Source organism: Pecten maximus, unplaced genomic scaffold, assembly GCF_902652985.1.
Source record: "Pecten maximus unplaced genomic scaffold, xPecMax1.1, whole genome shotgun sequence".
NCBI lineage: Eukaryota > Metazoa > Mollusca > Bivalvia > Pectinida > Pectinidae > Pecten > Pecten maximus.
This window is the reverse complement of record NW_022979407.1, coordinates 65,219-92,548: the sequence shown is the minus strand read 5'-3', so window position 1 is coordinate 92,548 and position 27,330 is coordinate 65,219. Positions and strand designations below refer to the sequence as shown.

General features: G+C 37.8%; 1 protein-coding gene and 1 long non-coding RNA gene across 3 annotated transcripts in view; one reads left to right on the top strand and one right to left on the bottom strand.

Moving 5' to 3' along the window:
• LOC117318598 overlaps positions 1–27,330 on the bottom strand; it is a 78,431-nt gene that overhangs the window by 15,333 nt on the left and 35,768 nt on the right. For both annotated transcript variants that reach the window (XM_033873562.1, XM_033873563.1), the window contains 10 exons: positions 19,216–19,365; positions 18,128–18,199; positions 17,525–17,707; positions 16,689–16,862; positions 14,854–15,053; positions 14,380–14,461; positions 13,703–13,751; positions 6,509–6,690; positions 4,186–4,253; positions 857–2,654 (listed from right to left, as the gene is read on the bottom strand). In XM_033873562.1, coding sequence (XP_033729453.1) covers positions 857–2,654; positions 4,186–4,253; positions 6,509–6,690; positions 13,703–13,751; positions 14,380–14,461; positions 14,854–15,053; positions 16,689–16,862; positions 17,525–17,707; positions 18,128–18,199; positions 19,216–19,365 — 2,958 coding nt within the window. The remainder of the gene's footprint in view (positions 1–856; positions 2,655–4,185; positions 4,254–6,508; positions 6,691–13,702; positions 13,752–14,379; positions 14,462–14,853; positions 15,054–16,688; positions 16,863–17,524; positions 17,708–18,127; positions 18,200–19,215; positions 19,366–27,330) is intronic.
• LOC117318599 lies at positions 19,877–22,812 on the top strand. The gene is made up of 3 exons (XR_004530416.1): positions 19,877–19,953; positions 22,171–22,264; positions 22,731–22,812. It is a non-coding gene; the product is annotated as an uncharacterized LOC117318599 (long non-coding RNA).

Genomic DNA, 27,330 nt, shown 5'->3' with positions numbered 1-27,330 from the left:
GAAATAGCGATAACAAACTTCAATTGTCAAAATCCAAGATGGCTGTCTGTCGGCCATGTTGTAATCCGACTGGTTTCAAAATGCAATATGCATAACTAGGGACCAAGGGGCACCTACATATGAAATTTCAGAAAGATCCCTTTAGTACTTTCTGAGAAATACTTTCTGAGAAATAGCGATGACAAACTTCAATTGTCAAAATCCAAGATGGCTGTCTTTCGGCCATGTTGTAATCCGACTGGTCTCAAAATGAAATATGTATAACAAGGGACCAAGGGGTACCTACATATGAAATTTAAAAAAGATCTCTCAGTACTTTCTTAGAAATAGCGATAACAAACTTCAATTGTCAAAATCCAAGATGGTTGCCTGTCGGCCCCGTTGTTTTCCGATCAGTTCCAAAATGCAATATGCATAACTACAGACCAAGGGGCACCTACATCTGAAATTTGAGAAAGATCCCATCAGCACTTTCTGAGAAATAGCGATAACAAACTTCAATTGTCAAAATCCAAGATGGCTGTCTGTCGGCCATTTTGTTATCCGACTGGTCCCAAAATCTGATGATGGTGGGCTAAAAATGTTGATGGACAGACAACGGACACCGCTCCATAGCATAAGTTCATCGGTCCTTCAGTCCAGGTAAGTAAAAAACAACTACAGGCCAAGGAATCTACTTGTAAAAAGTGAGAAAAATCCTTCAAGAGATAATGGTTTACAGAGGGACAGCAGACGGACAGACGGACAGATGGATGCAGGACATTTTTAACATCATCTGATGAGGCTGCACCAAAAGACATCAATACACAGCTATGTTTGAGAACAATATATAACTAGATTTGGAAATATAACTCACCAATGGCTGGAAGTGCAAGAGATTTAGCTGCAACATTTACTGCCTCCTTCAAAGCGTTCATGATGGTTCTACAAAGATCATCCTGATAGAGTGTCTTCCTTGTTCCCTGGTTAGTTCCTGTCTTCTTGTAAGCACTCCACATTGGAATAACAGCATGGATGATGTAATCGTAATGTAGGTTTCCAGCGGTAGTACAGCAACAGTCACTAACATTTAGGTTCCCTTTATGAAACACATTTCTACATGCGTTCAAAAAATCTGAACCAGCAGCTTGAGCAATTTCAGCTGACAGACCACGAAGATCATCAACGCGGCAATTTGTACCATATACAATTGCATCTACCTCCAAATTCAGCAGGTCTCCTTGATACACAAATACCAATGATCCATCCTTTGTATGCAGTACCTCAGATCCAGATGGCGGCAAGTTACTTTTCTTTCTTCTTGTGCAGTGCTTTGTGGTTTGCTGGTCTGGTTGGGTACATGGTCGTCCAATAGCTTCTGATAACATATATGCAGTCTTTTCAACGACATCTTCGTTCTCCCCGACGAGTTGAATTTGTTTGCACATGTGATTGTATTTACAGAAAATTTTCTTAGTATCCATGTTTAACTTCTCACGTTCATAGTAATGTTGGAATGTTTGCTCCTCAGTATAGGTCAGGTTTCTAATTTCTCTTCTGGCATATTGTCTTAGCTGATCCTTAGCATTTCTAAAACGTCCAAACCTGTAGGATATATTGCATTCTGTACGACTATTATTGAACGTGACTTCCGTTTGTTCAGCAATTCCAGGATTGAAAAAGCATATTTCCTGAAACTGTTCTGATGAACAAGTCAATGTTTCTGTTTTATCATCTCCATCTGAATGTTTGCCTTGTCTGTCAGTACCTCTTCCTTCCCTATTATTGTCAGGAGTGTTGTACATAGACATGTTATCATAATCTACTTCTTTTTGTTTCACATTATCCTCCCTTCCTAACTCGTGCTCCTTCAGACTTTGTTCTTGTCTCTCTACTTTCCCATGTCTGTGATTACCATCCCTGTTTATCAGGTCAGCATTTCCTCCATCTCTAATCTGCTCCTCTTCACTGATATACCTACATTCCTTCTCATTGTACTTTGTACATATCTTCTTTAACTCCTCCTGATCAGAACCTTTCAGGTAGTCTTTTGGACTTCCTGTATGTACTCTAGATCTGATATCTTCATGCTGATCACCAACACTTTGGTAACGGTCATCAACAGGCTTTCCCACAGAAGTACCTTTTTGGACCTTTTTTCTGTTGTTTGGTTCATTAGTCTGCTGGTTTTCTGTATAAAGGGCCTGCTCCTGGCCTTTACTATGACTGACAGTATTCTGAGACAGAGGATCATCCCTTTTACCTTTAGGGTTAGTATCATAGTGACTGTTTGGTAAATGCCCTCCTCTGGTGGTATCTCCTCGGGGTCCTCCATCAAGGTCATCTGCTTTAGGTTGCCTGTTTTGTTCATTCTCCCGACTACTATGTATATCATCTTCCTTCCTGTCACCTTGGCCAGCACCACTCCTATCTCCATGGCTACTGTTTTGGTTCCCATATTGGCCATTTCCACCAGCCACGATGCTGACAATGTATCTGTAGGCACACTGAATCTCAGGTAAGCTACCACTTAAAATCCATGTCCCATTTTCGTCTTTATTCAAGGCAGCTCCAGATGCATTACAGATTTCAGACGTTATTTCATCAGGCTTCAGGTGCTTCTGGATTGTCTCCACAATAGATTTTTTCAATGCTGCTTTCAAGTTTTGAACAGTCTGAGGAAGAAAGAAAACATCAACATCAGTCGCTTTATTATATATGCAAATGTTTTTATACAATTGTGGGTTTGCACATTACATGATGTGCACACAACAGATTAAATGTGAGATTGTATCGTGCAGACCAATGTTTACACGATGGGCGATCGAAATGAATTTTGTGCAATAGCTATTGTGGTTGATATGAACTGAGGAATTTATAACAAATAATATTAAGGCATTCGGACCGGTTTTGATAAAAAGATGATATATACATAGTTTCTGTGATATCCTTCATAGTAATACACACGTCAGATCTACCTTGGAGTCTATTTTAGAAATACAATTAAATGCAAGGATACAAGGACCTGTACTTTCATACTATTGTTTGCAAGAGTTTTGCAGCAAATTTCCCACAAAAGCTGTATTTAAAATAATAATGATTTAGATTATTACATTTACAACAACTTTTATTTAGCAGAAATTGTTTGCAGCAATATTAATGCTGCCACAAATGTTTACAGCAATCCATCGATTTGCAAGAAAACTCATTTCATCCAAATTCTGAATATATACCACAATTTTTCAGCAAATGATTGCAACATTATTTCGACAATAATTAGCTGCACTATTACGAACGAGATCAGCTCATTTCTGTTGAAGCCAGGTCACTATGTAATCAATACCTGTCAGTATGTTTGGTGGTTCTGTTGTTAACACGCAATAGGAAAATGTCACATTACTTGGTGACTGTATCTACACGCAATAGGAAAATGTCACATTACTTGGTGACTGTATCTACACACAATAGGAAAATGTCACATTACTTGGTGACTGTATCTACACACAATAGGAAAATGTCACATTACTTGGTGACTGTATCTACACACAATAGGAAAATGTCACATTACTGGGCGACTATCTACACGCAATAGGAAAATGTCACATTACTGGTTGATCATATCAATCTACATGCTAGGTATCATCATCAAATACAGAAGACTTTTCTTAACACCTGATCTAATTAATGATCCTGGTATTTATCAAGTCTCAGTGCAAATGTTTTTCATCTATACCTTGTTCGTATTTTGTATTGATTAATTTTGAGTTACAATTACAGTTTTGTTTACAAGTAAGTACTCTCAAAACTGTGGGTCCTTCATTTGAAATTGAGACGACATACATCCAGTACACATTTCATTAGAGGGAACTTCCATATGGAATTCCAGAAGAATTCTATCCCTGAGAAATAGCGATAAACAGGTGAAATCCAAGATGGTATCTTATAAAATGTACTGGTACACATCTTTAGACCAAAGAGAACCTAGGTATATACCATGCAGGTAAGAAATTTTAGAAACATCTATCAGTTACATTATGTTTTAGAGGAATGTTAAACAACAGACACCTATCAGTTACATTATGTTTTAGAGCAATGTTAAACAACAGACAGACATAACAGATGGACAATAAAAAAAATTAACAAAGAAACAAAAAACTGAAATATTCAATATTTCCTGAAAACAAGGAATTTAAGCTAAAGTAATACCTGGCTGGGGAATTTTTTCACAGTGTATTGAACACTTCCTTGCAGCCGTTTCAGCAGCTTTTCAGCATCTGAAAATCCAAATTGGAGAAAATAGTGATGGTGTTACTCAAAAGTCAGTATGCATTATCACTCGAATGTAAAACATTGCACTTAAGTACTTTCAAGTCATTGGGAAATGTCTTTTTTAAACTGATAAAACAAGAAAGACCTATTTATATCACTTTTTGTAGCTTAGTGATTCATTAAAATTTCCATAGCAAATGTAAACCTTTCATGATTCTTTTAATCAAGATCATCAACAAGTGGCCCACTGGGTCTGTATCTATCTACAGTCTGCTGTGTTTGAAAATAAGACCTCAGTCCCAAATGAATACCCTTCTGCTTCAGTTTTTGTTCCATTTCAAATATCATAACCTTAATTAAGCCATTTGACCCATGTTTGACCTTGAAAGTAGGTCTAGCTCATCAGTTTGAATGAACTTGTTAGCCCTTTTTCTCCACATGATATCAAAACAAATAATAGTCCTCAGTATCTTTGTAAATGTGAAAAGTTAACAAGAGACCCATTGGGCCTGTATCGCTCACCTGGTTGAACTTGACCAAATGTCAAAATAATGTTCATGTTCAATTCATTAACACATATACTCTCTAAGGGACTGAAAGACCTCACGGATTATTTTCATGACATAATTTTGTTTAAAGATACTAAGTCCCTTAGGGTGGGGAAAAACCCTTCGGCCTATTTTTACATCAGAATTGTGTTTATCCTTTAACGTCCAGCGATGCTATACATGGTTATGGGATGGAGGGTCACAGTAACCATTTATGCAAAATCTGTTCCCCTTTCCCCAAGGATGTTTCTGACCATATTAAGTTCAAATCCATTCATAACTTTATGACTAGTAGCGATTTAAAGGAATAACCCCTATTTCCCCTATTTGGCCCCACTCCTCAGGCCCCTGGGGGTTCAGAGTAAAAATTTATACAAACTCGGTTCCCCTTCCCCCAAGGATGTCCCTGACCAAATTTAGCTAAAATCCATTTAAAACTTTATGACTAGTAGCGATTTAAAGACTAATCTCTGTTTCCCCTATTTGGCCCCTCCCCTCAGGCCCCTGAGGGGTCAGAGTAAAAATTTATACAAACTCTGTTCCCCTTCCCCTAAGGATGTTCTTGACCAAATTTGGTTTTAAATTCATTCATAACTTTATGACTAGTAGCAATGTAAAGGATTAACCCCTATTTCCCCTATTTGGTCCCGCCCCTCAGGCCCCTGGGAGTTCAGAGTAAAAAATTATACAAACTCTGTTCCCCTTCCCCTAAGGATGTTCCTGACCAAATTTTGTGAAAATCCATTCAATACTTAAGGACTACAAGCAATTTAAAGTAAATGTTGACGGACCATGGACGACGGACAGACGACGGATGCCGCGCCATGGTATAAGCTCACCGGCCCTTTGGGCCAGGTGAGCTAAATAACTCATGTAACCTTGATTGTCAAGACCATTTAAACACTGTTTATATATTAGACCCCTGCTCTCTAAGAGTTTGTCAAGGTTATTCATTAAAACACACTTTGGTAGCCCTCCACCCCTGTGTGCTACATGTACTTAAGCCTTGTGTCTTTTAGTCATTTTGAATAAGTCAATCAAACGGTAAAATTGTGGCCAGTATAAGCTCACTTGACTTTAGGCAGCTAAGCTAATTATATAGAAAACTAAGAAATGTCTGACTTTGGTCTTGTGGAAGTTTCTCAGTTCTGGTACAACAGGTATGTCAAAATATTACTGCTAACTAAAGCTGAAAAGGGCAAACAGACCATGTGGCATGACTAGACTTCAATCCATTCATTATTATAGCATGATTGCGTTTGTCTTTCCAAGCCAATGTATATCATGTATTAAACTGAGGTGAAATTTTCAAATTTTGCCGTGCGTTAATTTCACATGAGTAAGGGCCCTTGAGGTATTGCCATTATAGACACAAGGGTTAATCCTCTGTTGGAATCGTGTCCCTATATACAGTTATGGGTAGAGAAGGTTTAATATTACGCGACTCATCATTAATCAGGCCCCATAACGAACATTAGGTACGACTCCTGAAGATGAAAATTGCATATTTCTCTTATACTGGACAAATTTTCTTGTCCACAAACTACCTCCAGTGTTTTTTTTATAAATCCTCATTTCCACATGTAGATAACTTGTCCATAGATATTTCAGACAAAATACCTGTACAGCACATTAATTACCTATTCTTTTCTTTCAATCTAGATTTTCATCTATAGACTTTCATACTGTATAGAGCCATTTCTAACTATTACCATTGACAGACTGGAGTATGATCAGTGCTTCATTATCATCCTGGAATGGACAAACAACTTGAGACTTTGAAACAGGAACTGTCTCCATCCAGTTTTCTATCGTTCCTTTATCTAATGGTGAAGAACTGTTGGAGGTAAGTAGCAAGCGCCTTTCTTCATATTCTGACCTTGTAAGTATGGTGCTGAATCAAGTAATTGATAAACAGAAACAATGTTTAAAAAATGCAATACTGTTTTGTATATAGTTGTGATTATGACATTAAAACAGTGCAGTAGTATACATTATATTACTTATTGATTGATTGTCAATTTTGTTGCTTGCATGGACTGATGAAGGGAAGTGAACCTCGTGCAAATGAAGTGAACTGCAAAGCAGTTCATGTACCGTTTGCACGAGGTTTACTTCCCTTCATCAGTCTATGCAAGCAACAAAATTGACAATCAATCCTTATGTTTTCGTTAACCAAATTAAAAATCCTGCCGCCAGATTGCAAAATTTGGTCGCAACATTGTGACGTAAGTGCGTCACTTTGAAACAATTTATAATTATCGTACACTTTTGTTCATTGTGTGCACAGTAGTGGAACAGCAGTCAGTCAGCTACTCTCGTCGCCAATGCAACACAAAATATAGTCCCATACGCATTTTGATTATTACGATGTTGATACACATAAATACGATATTTTCAAGGTAAAATATTTATTTAGAGGGATCTTGGCGCCCACCATTGAATGATCTTTATAGGTTCCATGTCAGATAGATCTTTTCTCTACTTTTCCCTAGCTTCCTCTAAGTCCTACTAATCCGTGTAAATTCAGAAACAGCCCTCTAGTACTTTTCAAGCAAGGGGAACCTATATATAAAATTTAAGATTTAGCGATAATGGCTGTCTGTCAGCCATGTTGTTTTCTGATTGGTCCCAAAATGCAATACCAGGGACCAAGGGGAACCTACATATGAAATTTGAGAAAGATCCCTTCAGTACCTTCTGTAAAATAGCTATAACAAACTTCAATTGTCAAAATACAAGATGGCTGCCTGTCGGCCAGGTTGTTTTCTGACTGGTCTCAAAATCCAATATGCATAAAAAGGCACAGAGGGCAACCTACAAATGAAATTTCAGAAAGATCCTTTAAGCGATTTCTGATAAATAGTGATAACAAACTTCAATTGTCAAAATCCAAGATGGCTGCCTATCGGCCATGTTGTTTTCCTATTGATCCCAAGATGCAATATGCAGAACTACAGACCAAGGGGAACTTACAAACAAGAGATCCCAGAGGGATCTTGGCGCCCACCATTGAATGATCTTTATAGGTTCCATGTCAGATTGATCTTTTCTCTACTTTTCCCTTCCTCTAAGTCTTACTAATCTGTGTAAATTCAGAAACAGCCCTCTAGTACTTTGCAAACAATTTAAGATTTAGCGATAATGGCTGTCTGTTGTTTTCGGATTGGTCCGAAAATGCAACACCAGGGACCAAGGGGAGCCTACATATGAAATTCGAGAAAGATCCCTTCAGTACCTTCTGTAAAATAGCGATAACAAACTTCAATTGTCAAAATACAAGATGGCTGCCTGTCGGGCAGGTTGTTTTCTGACTGGTCTCAAAATCCAATATGCATAACTAGGCACAGAGGGCAACCTACAAATGAAATTTCAGAAAGATCCCTTCAGCAATTTCTGATAAATAGCGACAACAAACTTGAATTGTCAAAATCCAAGATGGCTGCCTGTCGGCCATGTTGTTTTCCTATTGGTCCCAAGATGCAATATGCAGAACTACAGACCAAGGGCAACTTACAAAAACGTTTGAGAAAGATCCCTTCAGTACTTTCTCAGAAATAGCGATAACAAACTTCAATTGTCAAAATCGCAGATGGCTGCCAGTCGGCCATGTTGTTTTCCGATTGGTCTCAAAATGTAATATGCATAACTAGGCACCAAGGGGAACCTATATATGAAATTTGAGAAAGATCCCTTCAGTACTTTCTGAGAAATAGCGATAACAAACTTCAATTGTCAAAATCCAGATGGCTGCCTGTCGGCCATGTTGTTTTCCGATTGGTCTCAAAATGCAATATGCATAACTAGGCACCAAGGGGAACATACATATGAAATTTGAGAAAGATCCCTTCAGTACTTTCTCAGAAATAGCGATAACAAACTTCAATTGTCAAAATCCAAGATGGCTGCCTGTCGGCCATGTTGTTTTCCGATTGGTCTCAAAATGCAATATGCATAACTAGACACCAAGGGGAACATACATATGAAATTTGAGAAAAATCCCTTCTGTACTTTCTGAGGATTAGCGATAACAAGAATTGTTTACGGACGGACGACGGACCACGGACGCAGGGCGATTTGAATAGCCCACCATCTGATGATGGTGGGCTAATTATCAAAATCTAAGATGGCTGCCTGTCGGCCATGTTGTTTTCCGATTGGTCTCAAAATGCAATATGCATAACTAGGCACCAAGGGGAATCTACATATGAAATTTGAGAAAGATCCCTTCAGTACTTTCTCAGAAATAGCGATAACAAACTTCAATTGTCAAAATCCAAGATGGCTGCCTGTCGGCCATGTTGTTTTCCGATTGGTCTCAAAATGCAAAATGCACAACTAGGCACCAAGGGAAACCTACATATGAAATTTGAGAAAGATCCCTTCAGTACTTTCTCAGAAATAGCGATAACAAACTTCAATTGTCAAAATCCAAGATGGCTGCCTGTCGGCCATGTTGTTTTCCGATTGGTCTCAAAATGCAATATGCATAACTAGGCACCAAGGGAAGCCTACATATGAAATTTCAGAAAGATCCCTTCAGTACTTTCTCAGAAATAGTGATAACAAACTTCAATTATCAAAATCCAAGATGGCTGCCTGTCGGCCATGTTGTTTTCTGATTGGTTTCAAAATGCAATATGCATAACTAGGCACCCAGAGGAACCTACATATGAAATTTGAAAAAGTTCCCTTCAGCACTTTCTGAGAAATAGCGATAACAAACTTCAATTGTCAAAATCCAAGATGGCTGCCTGTCGGCCATGTTGTTTTCTGATCGGTCTCAAAATGCAATATGCATAACTAAGCACCAAGAGGAACCTACATATGAAATTTGAGAAAGATCCCTTCAGCACTTTATGAGAAATAGCGATAACAAACTTCAATTGTCAAAATCCAAGATGGCTGCCTGTCAGCCATGTTGTTTTCTGATTGGTTTCAAAATGTAATATGCATAACTAGGCACCAAGAGGAACCTACATGTGGAAGTTGAGAAAGATCCCTTTGGTGCTTTCTGAGAAATAGCGATAACAAACTTCACTTGTCAAAATCCAAGATGGCTGCCTGTCGGCCAAGTTGTTTTCTGATTGGTCTTAAAATGCAATATGCATAAGAAGGAACCAAGGGGAACCTATATATGAAATTTGAGAAAGAACCCTTCAGTACTTTCTGAGAAATAGCGATAACAAGAATTGTTTACGGACGGAGGGACGGACGGACGGACGGACGGACGGAGGGACGGACGGACCACGGACCACGGACCACGGACGCAGGGCGATTTGAATAGCCCACCATCTGATGATGGTGGGCTAAAAAAATGAGCACAAGGTTAATGTGACGAGAGTTCAGTGAAATATCACAACATTAAACAAGAGGCCCATGGGGCCTGCATCGCTCACCTGGTTGGATTAGGCCAAATGTCAAAATAATGTTCATATTCAATTTGTTTTATTTGTAAATCTCTAACAATGCTATATATGGTTATAGTTTGGTAATCCGAACTGCTTTAAAGATTAATGAAGTCCAGACTCTTTAAGGTCTGAAAGATGTCAAGAATTGCTTTTAGAACATGCATTCATCACTTTATGACTAGTAGCGATTCAAAGGAATTACCTCTATTTCAGCTATTGGGCCCCGCCCCTTTGGCCCCTCGGGGGTCTGAGTCACCATTTATGCAAAATCTGTTCCCTTTCCCCCAAGGATGTTTCTGACCAAATTGGGTTCAAATCCATTCATAACTTTATGACAAGTAGAGATTTAAAGGAATTATCTCTATTTCCCCTATTGGGCCCCGCCCTTTTGGCCCCTCGGGGGTCAGAGTCACCATTTATGCAAAATCTGTTCCCCTTCCCCCAAGAATGTTTCTGACCAAATTGGGTTCAAATCCATTCATAACTTAATAACAAGTAGCGATTTAAAGGAATTACCTCTATTTCCACTATTGGGCCCCGCCCCTTTGGCCCCTTTGGGGTCAGAGTCACCATTTATGCCAAATCTGTTCTTCTTCCCCCAAGGATGTTTCTGACCAAATTGAGTTCAAATCCATTCATAACTTTATGACTAGTAGCAATTCAAAGGAATTACCTCTATTTCCCCTATTGGGCCCGCCCTTTTGGCCCCTCGGGGGTCAGTGTCACCATTTATGCAAAATCTGTTCCCCTTCCCCAAAGATGTTTCTGACCAAATTGGGTTCAAATCCATTCATAACTTTATGACTAGTAGCGATTCAAAGGAATTACCTCTATTTCCCCTATTGGGCCCTGCCCTTTTGGCCCCTCGGGGGTCAGAGTGACGATTTGGGCAAAATCTGTTCCCCTTCCCCAAAGATGTTTCTGACCAAATTGGGTTCAAATCCATTCATAACTTAAGAACTAGTAGCGATTTAAAGAAATTACCTCTATTTCCCCTATTGGGCCCCGCCCCTTTGGCCCCTCGGGGGTCAGAGTCACCATTTATGCAAAATCTCTTCCCCTTCCCTCAAGGATGTTTCTGACCAAATTGGGTTAAAAACCCTTCATAACTTAATAACTAGTAGCGATTTAAAGGAATTACCTTTTTAAGTAAAGAAAGATTGATTTGAAAATTGGCGGTAATCGACGGCTGGAAACTTGTGTCCTCCATATGTTTAGATTGATAATCATTATGAGTCAAATTACGATAATAATGTGTGCCTGTGCTCAATATAGCATACTTCTGCTACCAGTCTGTTTTGTGTTGTTAAATAGTGTTAAAATTGTGGTTTATTTTCTGTGACCACTAAAATGGTATTTGCAAGCATGGCATTCGAGATACAGCTAACGTTAGACCTACTGCGCTACGTAGGTCATGAGCTCGGTGCTATCAGCATTGTCAGTGTTCTGTCAGATCCTGCTTTCTAAACTGTCTACATTATACTGGCATTTTTATTAGCAAATAAAGCGGCTCTTCCTCTTGTGTTTATATACGTTTATAACAATTTTACACAATTCACAAAATGAAAGTGCATTCAAGTCTGAGGCGGTACAGAACTCGATCGCCATTGTAAACTCAGTGAATGTATTCACACGCGGCAAGAAAGTGATTCGTCTCTCAGAACAGAAGCATGCGACTTCTTGCATTACTACTACTTTAACACTGACACAAAGGATCAGTAACAACAGTGAACAAGAGGCCCATAGGGCCTGTATCGCTCACCTGGTTGGATTTGACCAAATGTCAAAATAATGTTCATGTTCAATTCCTTTTGTTTGTTAACCTCAAACAATGCCATTTATGGTTATAGCGTGGGGATCCCATCTGCTTTAAAGAAATAATGAAGTCCAGACTCTCTGAGTTTACAACATGCATTTATAACTTTATGACTAGTAGTGATTTAAAGGAATTACCTCTATTTCCCATATGGGGCCCCGCCCCTTTTGCCCCTCGGGGGTCAGAGTCACCATTTATGCAAAATCTGTTCCCCTTCCCCCAAGAATGTTTCTTACCAAATTGGGTTCAAATCCATTCATAACTTTATAACTAGTAGCGATTTTAAGGAATTACCTCTATTTCCCCATTAGGCCCCGCCCCTTTGGCCCCTTTGGGGTCAGAGTCACCATTTATGCAAAATCTGTTCCCCTTCCCCAAAGAATGTTTCTTACTCAATTGGGTTCAAATCCATTCATAAATTTATGACTAGTAGCGATTTAAAGGAATAACCTCTATTTCCCATATGGGGCCCCGCCCCTTTGGCCCCTCGGGGGTCAGAGTCACCATTTATGCAAAATCTGTTCCCCTTCCCCAAAGGATGTTTCTGACCATATTGGGTTCAAATCCATTCATAACTTTATGACTAGTAGCGATTTGAAGGAATTACCTCTATTTCCCCATTAGGCCCCGCCCCTTTGGCCCCTTGGGGGGTCAGAGTCACCATTTATGCAAAATCTGTTCCCCTTCCCCAAAGGATGTTTCTGACCATATTGGGTTCAAATCCATTCATAACTTTATGACTAGTAGCGATTTAAAGGAATTGCCTCTATTTCCCCATTAGGCCCCGCCCCTTTGGCCCCTTGGGGGTCAGAGTCACCATTTATGCAAAATCTGATCCCCTTCCCTGAAGGATGTTTCTGACCAAATTGGGTTCAAATCCATTCATAACTTTATGACTAGTAGCGATTTGAAGGAATTACCTCTATTTCCCCAATAGGCCCCGCCCCTTTGGACCCTTGGGGGTCAGAGTAACCATTTATGCAAAATCTGTTCCCCTTCCCCAAAGGATGTTTCTGACCAAATTGGGTTCAAATCCATTCATAACTTTATGACTAGTAGCGATTTGAAGGAATTACCTCTATTTTCCCATTAGGCCCCGCCCCTTTGGCCCCTTGGGGGTCAGAGTCACCATTTATGCAAAATCTGTTCCCCTTCCCCAAAGGATGTTTCGGACCAAATTGGGTTCAAATCCATTCATAACTTTATGACTAGTAGCGATTTAAAGGAATTGCCTCAATTTCCCCTATTGGACCCCGCCCCTCAGGCCCCTTGGGGGTCAGAGTCACCATTTATGCAAAATCTGATCCCCTTCTACCAAGGATGTTTCTGACCAAATTTGGTCAAAATCCAATAAGAACTTTTTGACTAGTAGCGATTTGAAGCAAATGTTGACGGACGGACGACGGACGACGGACACCGGACGACGGACGACGGACGCCGCACCATGGCATAAGCTCACTGGACCTTCGGTCCAGGTGAGCTAATAAACTACTCGGGAGGAGATAGCATTACAATTGATAGGCATCAACAATATGTTGTATTAGAATCAAGTTCAAGAATTTAGGAATAGAAACAAGTCAACTCATTAGTGGAACTTGTTATTTTGCATGTAATTATGAGACAATAGGTTTTATTCTTTGAGAACTGAACATTTATACACATGTATTTATTAAACTTACCCAGAATCACTCTGAGGATCTCTTTCCTCTGGGGTTAATGGCTTTGTCTCTGAAAAACGTATATATAATCATTTATCAGTGAATATCTATAAAAGGTTTTATCACTAACTTTTGGCTTTACAGTGCATGATATGGTTACAGGAAATAATAACTACATGTACATGTATATCAATAATATTCAATTTTATTGAAAGTGTAACAACTTCTATTAATCACTCTAAGACATATGAGTCTAGCTGAGCATGCAGAAGATCTTAATGTTGCTGGAAAATGGAGTAACCAGAGAAAATCTATGTAGTCTTAGACATATTTTAATCCCACACACATTGAAGACTGATAAGGAAAGCTTTGCCAAAGTACAAACCTATTTAATAGTAAACTTTGTAAGAACCAAGCTCATTGTTTGAAAAAAACTTTACCCAATGTCAGGTCTCTTGGACTCTTGTGCATGGTTACTGAGAAGAAATTGTAAGAAAAGTTGACAGCGGGATGGAAGAGGTACAATGCGTCTTCGAATTTTAAAGCTTACTTGCCCTTCAGGTAACTGAAGTAAGCTAAAAATTGAATGGATTTCCTATTGAATATAATGATACATTTCCCTAAAATGACAGAATGATGTGAAAACATTCCATATGATCCTCTACGTCACAGATGAATATATGCTGCACTATTTCTACCTGTATGAGTCTTCTTCCTGCGTGGAGGCGGTGTTGGGTCAGAAGCAGCTGTAGAGATTGTCGATTGATCCAACTGTTGTTTCTGAAAATAAGAGATCACAATGGAAACATCATAACAAGACTTTTCATAAGAAGACTGTTCAAGTGACCTTAACTGATCTTTATTTCCCAATAAAGTTCAACCATATACACAACATAGATGACATCAATCAAGAAATTTCCTGAGAAGTGGCAGTGAAAAATCAAAATCCCTGATTGCATTCAACACCTGCTGATTATAATAAAAGCACATAAGCATGCGATATGTTGTAACTTAGCTAAACAACTTACTGTTTGGAAGAATCAAGCTCATTGTCTTGAACAAACTTTACCTCTGCATGCTTCAGACCTAATAACAGATCTCTGGGACTCTTGTGCATGGAAGAAACCTTAATCAAAACAGCATACTATTAACAAATTGACATTCATAACTACCTTTAAAACCTGTAAATCATTGATTTTGTCTTTGAGTTGTTGAATGGCCTTCTCAATGCTGCCTTCTGATTTGCTAGAAACTACTAAATTGACATCATCTGACATCTGAGTGGAGTTTTCAGCAAATTTATGGTGAGAAGTTTCCTCCAAAGCCTCACGTCTGCTCCGGACACCTCCTGTAGCTCCGGGGATATCCTCACCTGTTCACAATACAAAGTGTTGATCAGGTCACTTCAAGAGCTCTGGTTTAGTGTGATCTATTTTTTTATGTCCTATTAACTGCCAGGGTCATTTGAGTACTTTAAAGAATAGTCTAGCATAATCGACCCCTGTGACCTTGAATACTTGAAAAGCCCATCATAACAGCATGCTACAGGCCCAACATCAGGTCTCAATTTTGTACCATTTCATCCCAGAATGCAATAAGGCCAGTCTCAGGTTTCTGGACCTCTTGGTTATTGAGAAGAAGTTGCTTGAATGTTTTTAGCATATTCAACCCCTGTGACCTTGAATTTAGGTCAAGGTCATTCATTTGGACTATTTTGGTAGCCCTTCATTCCAGCATGCTACAATCCCAATATCAGGTCTCTGGGTCTCTTGGGTATCAAGAAGTTGTTTAAAGATTTTAGCATATTTAACCCGATGACCTTGGATGAAGGTGAAGGTCATCAATTTGAATGAACTTGGTAGCCATTCATTCCAGCATGTTACAAATTCAATATAAGGTATCTTTGCCTCTTGGTTATCAAGAAGAAGTAAAAATATTTCAGCATATTGGATTTGATCCCTGTGACCTTGAATAAAGGTCCAGGTCATTTATTTTAACAATATCAGGTCTATTGGCCTCTTGTGTAATGAGAAGAAGGCATTTCAAGATTTTAGCATATTTGACCCCTGAGACCTTGAATGAAGTTGTTTGAAAGGTTTTAGCATAAACAACCTGTGTGACATTGAATTTAGGTCAAGGTCACTTTGTAGCCCTTCACCCCAGCATGCTAGAGGCGCATTATCAGGTCTCTGAACCTCTTGGTTATTTATTGAGAAGAAGAACTAAAGGGCCTGTCACACACTACTGATGTATTTTGATGGGACTAAAAGGTCTGTTACACACTATTAATGTACTTTGATGGGACTAAAAGGTATGTTACATATACTGCTGATGTACTTTGATGGGACTAAAAGGTCTGTTACATACTATTGATGTACTTTGATGGGGCTAGAAAGTCTGTTACATAATATTGATGTACTTTGACGGGACTAAAGGGTCTGTTACACACTACTGATGTACTTTGATGGGACTAAAAGGTCTGTTACATAATATTGATGTACTTTGATGGGACTAAAAGGTCTGTTACACACTACTGATGTACTTTGATGGGACTAAAAGGTCTGTTACATAATATTGATGTACTTTGATGGGACTAAAAGGTCTGTTACACATATTGATGTACTTTCATGGGACTAAAGGGTCTGTTACATACCATGGATGTACTTTGATGGGACAAAAGGGTCTGTTACACACTATTGATGTACTTTGATGGGACTAAAAGGTCTGTTACATACTATTGATGTCGCTTGAAAGTCCTTTAAATGTACTGAATCATATCTATGTTTGTAAATACCAAACCAGACTATACTGCTAGCAAAAAACTTAGTTAGCTTGAACACTTAATACATCGATAAAGTTGTTTAAAATGTACACATATTCTGACCTCTAAGTAGTACTCATTGTAATGTATGAACATTAACCATAAATCAACAGAGATTTTTTTTTATATAAACAATCCTATTGAATATACATGTACCTAATTTACACAAACCAACGCCAGTCTTACTTTCCACAAGTCTGCTACCATATGAAGACCTGATAAGTGATTCTATGGAGTTGTATATTTCGGGTGAATCCGATATTATTTCTACATATCTCAAGGTCTTGTTTCGTCCTTCAAATTGCTTCAATGCATCATGGAATTGGTTCACAATTATTTGTTTTGATCTTGTCCATAGTCCTGTGTAACAAAAATAAAATTATAGTAAAAATTGAAACAGCACCAGTGCATTTCCTCAAATCATTTAAAAAAGATCTGATGCTAAATAAGATTATCTTTATGCCAAAACGCCCATGTTAAACTAGAACTGTAGCCAGGATGCATATGGCTGACTAATACCCCCGCAATCTGCACGAGTCAATGGTGAATTGGAACTCTTAATTAGAGGCTAACTAAGATAACCCAGTAATATAGTGACCAGTTGCCATAGCAACCATAAATTTGAGGAAAAGAAAGTAAGATACACATCTGCATATGGTCATCTATATTTGTGTGAAGTTTCATTGAAATTGGCCCTTCGATTTAGGAGGAGTTGTCTGGACTAACTTAAAGTGTGGTTCTTATCGGAAAACCTGTTTATAGTGACCAGTTGCCATAGCAACCATAATTTTGAGAAAAAGAAAGTGGCATGCACATCTACACATGGTCCTCTATATTTGTGTGAAGTTTCATTGGAATCGGCCCATCAGTTTAGGAGGAGTTTTCCGGACAAAATGTGTCTACAGACGGACGGACGGACAACCTGATTCCAGTATACCCCCCTAACTTCGTTGCGGGGGTATTATAAGATAATCTCCACAACATCTATTGTCTTCATTATGTTACAGAGAACAGCAACTTACCTGTCTTGCTAAGAGATAAGGCTACAGAAGATAGCTTGCAGTTGTCAGCTTCAGTCAAGACTGACATCACAGTTTCCAACTGGAAATGATTATCCTCCTTTAACAGACAATGGATGACTGATTTATAACTGAGAGTACCAGCGACGGTCACTACCAGCTCACCTTTGTTGACCATTGATGTTCCTGTTAAAGAACATAAAACAGAGTAAGGAATTAAGATGGCCACACAGCATTACAATTGGTACAAACTGTATAACAATAATCTGATACTTCTATTAGATTTCTACAGAAATTTCTACTGGACAATGTAAACAATGACAAAATATTAATTAAAGTATAACTTAGATTAAAATATAAAATTTCATCGAAGTTTAAAACAGCTCAAATGTTGGAAATTCTAATTCAACTATATACAGCAAATAATTTTGGTACCAAAACAACAAAATATCAGCATCCTCACAATATTAAGTGAATGGAAATTAACCCTTAATTCAGTTAACATCCATTCCAGATCATAGTTGGACAACTTATATTCAGAACATGTCAACAGTTGGAAAAAAACAGCAAATGCATGGATATGCCCCCACAGAGTTCTTGACTAACGTTTGTCTTGCAGATCCTTGACTCCTCTTGGATTTACAGTTTCATTGAAGTAGGAACATTGTAAGGGAGTTTCTGAAATGAAATTAAAACTGTGCAAAAGTCCCAAGGACAATAATGAATTGTTAAAACTGCCTTAACTATGATGATCATAATTAACTTATCTAAGATCTATCAGATATTAATTATTGGATTAACAATCTCTGCCTACTACTGATACTCTATATCAAAGCTTCAACTTTGTAATAACTAACTGATTCTTGAAAGTGGTGATTTAATTCACAGAGCATAATTTTTTTCTTGAATTAAAACTTCATTACAAGGCTTACTCAAAATCTTTAACATACAATTCAATTCCTTTTGGGTTTATAATTTATAACTAAATAATTAGCCTATGTTATAACATCACTTTGCCTCGTATTATAAAACTGAAACTGGCAACTGAAGCACTATTGACTGCAGCTAATTGTAAAATTAAACTATTAAACTATAAACCTAAAAATTGATGCTGACACAAGTCGACTTATTTTAGCCACCTTAGCTATTCTCAGAACAATATGCAAGTTAAATATATCTAGATATTTCTAAAGTTCTGAGATCAAATACAGTATGTGGTTACAAATAATTGCACAAGCACAGAGGGATTAAACTGTTAAGTGGGGTGGGAGTACATTTTTGTAAGTATGTACCAGTTAATAAAAAGCTATACAGATGAAATACAAATGTAGCACTACAGTTAAAGATTATATTAATACAGTCGGTAGTATAACTTGTTGACTTTTTTTTCTGGTGTTGTAAATGTGTTTTTCTGGTGTTGTAAATGTGTTTTTCTGGTGTTGTAAATGGTGTTGTAAATGTGTTTTTCTGGTGTTGTAAATGTGTTTTTCTGGTGTTGTACATGTGTGTGACTTTCTTGTGAAGCAAATGTGAGTGTTTTCTGTTGTTGTAAATGACTGTGTGTTTTTCTGGAAGGTGAGACCGGTATAGTCTTCTCTCTCAAGCTTTTGACACCTTCGAATTCCCTGCCTTATGATACACTATACGTGTTCCAAGGATATTCAATTGTTAATAAGGATTAATTTGTTTCCTACCGTAAAGTGTTTTTGAATCCCAGAAGATGATGAGGCCCTCAGCTGTTGTCTTTTCGATCTGTCCTAGGGTCACCCAGAGGTCGACATTTCCATACCTTAGCTGTACTCCAGTCTTCTCTGACACAGGGTGTGTTGGCACAGAAACTTTGCCTGCAGTAAATTTCAAATTTAAGTATTTCAATCAAATTGTGTGAATGATATTAATAATGTGTGCGTGTTGGAAAATGAAACCGACCAAAACAGATTGAAAGTTGTCTATTTCAGTTTAATTTTTACAATAGTCTAACTGATCCTTGACTGAATACAGCATCCGAAATGGTTACAAAATAGTATAATTGTCACTTGCCTAGGTAATTTAATAAACAAGAGGTGTATGGACCTTAACGGTCACCTGAGTTCTGTCAATAGCCAATTAGCACTGGAGCTGGTCATTGCTTTAGATAGATTCTGAGCTGTGACATCACAAGTGTGAGAGTCGCCTATAGAGCACAGGTTTTTGTTGTATGAACACTTGCAGTTGACAATGACTAAAGTTGTTTTGTGGTAGCTCAAAACAGATTTAATGTGAATATTATAGAAAACGTAATATAGCGTGTTTGGCCGCGTTTATGCGGGATCGGCCATTTACGACAGGCATGGGGAGACCACCTGTATGCGGTATCGGGCCTGCAGCGGGGGTTGTAAATATCACGCATAGATGCGGGATCGGCCGCGAAAGAGTTAATCCCTGCTGATAATGTATGATATTTTAAGGTCTAAATCATTGCTGATAATGTAAGATATTAGGTCTAAATCCCTGCTGATAATGTAAGATAAGTCTAAATCCCTGCTGACCAATAAAGATAGGTCTAAATCCCTGCTGATAATGTAAGATAGGTCTAAATCCCTGCTGACCATGTAAGATAGGTCTAAATCCCTGCTGACCATGTAAGATAGGTCTAAATCCCTGCTGACCATGTAAGATAGGTCTAAATCCCTGCTGACCATGTAAGATAGGTCTAAATCCCTGCTGATCATGTAAGATAGGTCTAAATCCCTGCTGACCAATAAAGATAGGTCTAAATCCCTGCTGACCATGTAAGATAGGTCTTTATCCCTGCTGATCATGTAAAACAAGTCTAAATGTAAGATAGGTCTAAATCCTTGCTGATCATGTAAGATAGGTCTTTATCCCTGCTGACCATGTAAGATAGGTCTAAATCCCTGATCATGTAAGATAGGTCTTTATCCCTGCTGATCATGTAAGATAGGTCTAAATCATTGCTGATATTAAATGTAAGACAGGTCTAAATCCCTGCTGATAATGTAAGATAGGTCTTTATCCCTGCTGATAATATAAGATAGGTCTTTATCCCTGCTGATAATGTAAGATCCCAGCAGGCACTCAACGTCGATTCAACGTTGATATATACAGTCAAACCTCGATGATTCGAACTTCGTTGACTCAAATTTCTCGCTATATCAAACTTTTTGCTTGGTCCCGAATTTCCTCACTATATAACGCTACTAACGAACCTATGTATGATTCAAATTTTTATAAATCGAAGTTTTCGTTGTATCGAACTTTTTTCATGGCCCGTTAGCTAGGATATTATAGGTAATTAATTGACATCTCATGATTCCAACAAAAAAATTACCTGTACTGACCACTGGACAGGTGTTTGTTGTGACCCCCGCGGCAAGATTTCACACCCCTCCTACGATTGCCCTGACTGATAATAGGGATAACGATAGCGTTGTCACTCCCGATCATGGGGTTGGTGTATTTAGAAGCCATGACATTTAATCACTCCGATATCCCATACCGGTAATATAAATGACATTGGATAGATTAAGATAAGACGATATTTTGAATTGAATCATCGAATATTTTGCACTGTTAACTCTTTTTTCTGCAATAAGCCATATCTTGTGATAATGATACAGTGTAGTACAATATGAAAGATACAGTAATATGTTTCTGACCAGTACGGTATGGTTTTCACGTAAAAAGATAGATTATCATTTTATTTTGTCACGTGTGTAACAATATATAAAGTCCCATGTGTTACGGTTTTAGTTTGTGTGTTGAATGACAGTCCATGATATCGATGCTATATATATGCCTATCAGGTTGTCACTAGTGTCACATTTTACTACATTTGTCTCTTGTGATAATTTGTGTACACTAAGTTAAGTTGGGTAACTTATTATATTTTGTACTAAATTGTGGCCCAGATGTGTAAGAAATGAGGAAATTATCGTTAAATAATTCCTTTCTTCTACGCCTGCATTGGAAATACTTTTTATAATTACAATTTATAGAAATCTACAGACTAGGTCTTGTTAGTGTTTTTCTTTATTAATATGTTATGTATGTATTTTATCTTGTGTCGCGCCGTCGCTTTACCATTGTATCCGTACCTACGCAGTAATCGCGTCCGTATAGTGTTCCGTGGTGTGAGTCTGTATTCCGTAGTCGTAGGTATTTCAGAGTTTGTATTGTTCATATTCTATGAAGTGTGACGTCTTATTGTGCCAAGTGTTCTGATTGGTCAGTTGGCTGTGTTCGTTGTCTTTGTGTGGTCAAGTGGTCAGTTGGCGGGAATACGTTCTTTTATGTGGACGGACATATTTATAGAGACGACGATGAAATGACAAAGACATGTAAGTAATATGTCTGTTAACTAACATCACCTAAAATCTGTTCTTTATATTTGTACATGTACATCATTAGTTTAATGATGTGATATTTATTAAAAGTATCTTATTATGACGTAGATTATACATTTAGCTATTTGCTAAATGCGATCAGGGCAGTAATTGTAATTTCATGTAAAAATATTTGTCTATATATACGTACTTTGCAAAGTTGTTAAAAGTGCTATGTAGAATATTGAAAGCAATCTAAAAGTTTGTGTCATCACGTATTCTGGTTAAATGTTAAATAGTAAGTGTGAATTTTATTACTTTTAGATATGTGAGCTGTGTGCAATATAATAGAGCTGTGTGTAACTACGTACCTGTATAGGTATATAGCGACTTGTGGTCGACTCTGCGCCACACGCAGGTAGCTAGGCCTATGCCAATATATATATTTATGATAAATTGTAATTAATGTTTATTTAATATCAAAATCATGTAAGTGTTGATTAATAACGTCAATGCTATTTATGTTTATTTGATAATAGTCATTTGAATTGAAGCGGGACAAGATGATAGTATTTCTATTGTAAGAGTTATGTCCCTTGAATGTAAGCGTATGTGTAGTGAATGTGTGTGACGAAAATGTAATCTGTTGGATTTTATATCTGTTACAGGGTTTTATGAACCACTTTGTCTGGTCAACAAATAAATCCGGAATATACAAACTTATCATGTGGTTGTGTTTCATTGAATCATGCTATCACCCCATTACATACAGAATGTAGTTTAAATTGAAAATGTTGAGTGCAATTTTCTCCTCTCATTTATGATTTTATAAACGCCTTATAGACTGTATATTATAGTTATTTCAATGATTTTGTCTTTTCCAGAAGGATGCACTGTACACCATTCACAGACTACAGATGTCATAATAATTCAAAGTATGGCCCAGAACCAGTAGATGGAGATGCCGACCGCTAATTTCACAAGTTTTTTTTAAAATAAAGTATGAATTGAAAAAAAAAACTCTGTTTTGTCTTATTTTGTGTCAGTGAGAAATATGTTGTGTCAGAGTTGAAATCCTGACGTTGAATTATGGTACGTTGTCACAACTTTCAAAATCAAATATAAATTCAACGTTGGATCAACGTTGAAAACCTGACGTTGAATTATGGTACGTTGTCTCAACTTTCAAAATCTAATATAAATTCAACGTATAATCAACGCTGGTCCTCAACGTTTAATCAACGTCATTGTGCCTGCTGGGATAGGCCTTATCCCATGCTCATTAATGTAAGACAACTCTAAATCCCTGCTTATAATTTAAGATAGGTACAGACTGAGAGCTGTGTAGAAACCTCCAGGGTATCATTAAAATGACATAGATTACCTTTACTGCTTCTTTCCTTTTGCTTTTTGTCTTCATCTTCAAATGCCTGCAGAAGAATATATCAGTTGTATTCAGTAGATGTTTTAGAATGAAAGGCCCAAAAGGCCTGTACATGTTTGCTGCAGTGCCAGTCATTCACTGTGGTGTCTCACTTAGAATATAACTGTCAATTAGCGATTTAACCTTGGCTTTGAAATAGTATCACTTTTCCATTCTCTGAGTCAGTTGATGAACACAGTGAGAGAGTGTACAATATTAAACGACATATTACAATTGTGGTGTATTAGACTTTAGCACAAATCTGACAAGGTCACATGTTAAAAAGGCAAACAAAAGGTGAATGGACATGAATGGTTCACGCAGTAATGTTATATGGATAATTGGTGACAGATATTACAGTATCATCTAAACAGGGCGATCTATAGTATAATGAATCTAATTATATATGTTATGTTAATATGGTCATGTGATAAATGTAATGTGCATAAGGCTGAAACTTTCATAATTATATCATTCCATAATTGCAACCTTCCAAAAAATATTTTAAAAAGTGTCTAGTATCTATATATTGTACCTATATTAGTACATAGATTTAGGTTAAAGAGTAGCTGTTGTTGTGCACATCAGGCAAAGGTCTAAAGATGAGTTTGAATTTTAGCCAATCAAGACACCTGGAAATGAGGAATCAAACCAGGAAGAAGACACACCAGTTTTAGCTATAATATAATTGGATTCCTTTAAGCTCAACCCAGGGTTATGGGCTTATGTGTGTGTCACAATTGTTACATTATTAAACCTTCATCTTATAACAGTGAGATATGACATTTCAGTTCCGTGATCTTGAAATTAGGTCAAGGTCACCTATTTGAACAAACTCATAGCACTTATTCTCAAGAAATTGTATCAAGCTTTTTACATACTGTAAATCACTTATATTTCGCGTGGGATTTATTTTCGCGTTAATTCGCGAGGAGAGTCAAACGCGAATTCAAATCCCTCGCGAATATTTATACAAAAATAATTGGCGTCCATTTTGAATTGATCGTAATCTTTAGTTGGTGAACAGACATCGCCATTAAAGTAATAATAGAATGATAGATTATATACTTACATGTAGATCAGAGTGTAATTTTATCTAACAAAACACCAAAATTTCACACACACAAAACCCCACTGAACACTAATATTGTGGTTGAACTCGGTCTTAATTAACTTCTTGACGACGTTTTACATGCAGTTAATTAGGTACGGTCCCGAGGATCCCGGATGGTCATCCGGAATACGTCGTACTTTATTACCCACGCTGTTGTAAGTTATGTAAGGTTACATGTATATATAGCACTTCACATCGCTTTATTCTCGAAAAGATATTTACCATAACAAAGTTGAAATCAAACAGATTATATATTTAATACAAACATTCAGAACAAATAATCGCCTGGAGTATATATTATTCGAAATAGACTGTCCCGAGAACTGTTCATCGGTATCACTGTATACACACGTACGTTAATTACAATGTACGTTAATTACTCACAACCTATTGTAGTCCCGCCATCTCCCAGGCATTCTTAATGAGCCGTGGGTTTTGTTTAATGTCTGACACCGCCTTTGTAAGCGTGGTCATGTCGGTGAAATAATCCAGACTAACTACATATGAGGGGGCGTGAAAGCTTTATTTATATTGAAAACAACTCATTTCACCCTCCAAATATAAACGCACGTTGAACACCACATTTCTTTTGTTTAATCCACTTGTATATAGCCGAGAGGCGTATACAGGTACGGTAAATACAATTCAGTATGACCAGACGCCGATATCACATGATTGAATCACATGACTTTTCTTGTACCGTCACATGATTCTCATAAACAAAATGGCTACCAACCTGGACATATCTCCGATCTGTTAACGTTATTCGCGAATTTAAAGTCATTTTGAGATCGGAATTCGCGAAATTATGTATTCGCGAATAAGTCAAATAAGGTGAGTTCGCGAAATTAAGTACTCGCGAAATATAAGTGATTTACAGTATTTGACCTCTGTCCTTGAAAGTATTAAGTCAAAGCCATTCATTTCAATTTGATGTTATTAACCCTTCATCCCAGCATAATATTATCTCAATATTATGATGCTGTGCCTCTTCATTAATAAGAGGCTGTTAAAAAAATTGAAAGTTTGAACATTTTAGCCTTTCATCCCAGCACATTATGGGTATTGACCCAATATCATGACCCTCAGAGCCTTGTGGTTAATGAGTTGTTTGAAGCTTTTTACACATTTGGTTTTTGTGACCTTGAAAGTAGGTCATTATCAATCATTTCAATAATCTCAACAGTCCTTCATCCTAGTATGCTAAAATATCAATGACCCTGTGCCTCTTGGTTAATGAATGGAAATTACTTTAATATTTTAACATATTTGGCCCCTTTGACCTTGAAAATAGATCGAGGTCACCAACTTGCACAAGTGTGGCAGTCCTTCATACCAGTATGTTTCTGGCCTAATATCATTACACTGGACAACTTCATTGATAAGAAGTTGTTTGAAGTTTTTAACTTATTTGTCCCCTGTGATCTTAAACAAGAGGCCCAGGGGCCTTAACGGTCATCTGACTCTAAATTAAAACCCTTATATTATTGTAGTATGTATTCTCTGCAGCAAGTATATAGTGGCACTGTTGGCCATGGTGGCCATCTTGAATTTCTGACTGACCCAATAAATAACAACACTTGGTCTGAACCATCTAAGGATAATTTCTGGTAAGTTAGAGCTGAATCCCACAGGTGGAATTTGAGAAGAAGTTTGAAATAGGCATTGCTCAGGAAAACCATGATTGCACAATCATGTAACAAAATGGCCGCCATGGCTGCCAAGTCAATGATTTTACTAGGCCCAAAAATAACAACACTTTGTTGGCCCTACTTCCTTAACATCCTCACCCATTTCCAGCTCAATGGCACCAATGGAACTGGAGAAGAAGTTTAAAATGTGTTTTTCAAGATAGCGGCCATGGCGGCCATCTTGGATTTCAGACCAATCAAAAAATAACAACACTTGGTCAGGATCCTCTCAGGAACATGTCAGGCAAGTTTCAGCCCAACAGCACTGGTGGAACTTGAGAAGAAGTTTAAAATGTGTTTTTCAAGATGGCAGCTATGGTGGCCATCTTGGATTTCGAATCGGCCCGAAAAATAACAACACTTGGTGGGGATCAGCTCAGGATCATTTCTGGCAAGTTTCAGCCCAACAGCACTGGTGGAACTTGAGAAGAAGTTTAAAATGTGTTTTTGAAGATGGCGGCCATCTTGTATTTCGGACCGACCCGAAAAATAGCAACACTTGGTCAGGACCATATCAGGATCATTTCAGGCAAGTTTCGGCTCAATAGCACTGGTCGAACTTGAGAAGAAGTTTAAAATGTGTTTTTGAAGATGGCGGCCATCTTGGATTTCGGACCTACCCGAAAAATAACAACACTTGGTCAGGATCATCTCAGGATCATTTCTGGCAAGTTTCAGCTCAATAGCACTGGTGGAACATGAGCAGAAGTTTAAAATGTGTTTTCAAAATGGCAGCCATCTTGGATTTCGGACCGACCCGAAAAATAACAACACTTGGTCAGGACCATCTCAGGATCATTTCAGGCAAGTTTCAGCTCAATCCCACTGGTGGAACTTGAGAAGAAGTTTGAAATGTGAAAAATTTACGCACGGCGGACGGCGGACGGCGCACGACGACGGACGAAGCATGATGACTATAGGTCATCCTGACCCTTCGGGTCAGATGACCTAAAAAGGGTAAAGATAATTCATTTTAACAACATTGATAGCCCTTCATCCAAGTATGCTAGTATCATGACCCTGGGTCTCTTATTAAATGACAAAAAGTCATTTAAATCTGTTAATTACATACAAGACCCCTGTGACCTTGAAACAGGTCAAGGCCATACATTTGAATAAACAAGGTCAGGCATTAGCATAAGTTGATAACCCTTCATCCTAGTATGTTACTGGCTCAATATCATGACCCTGGACCTCTTGTTTAATAAGAAGGCATTTTAAGTTTTTGTGATCTAAAAACAGGTCAGACTATAACT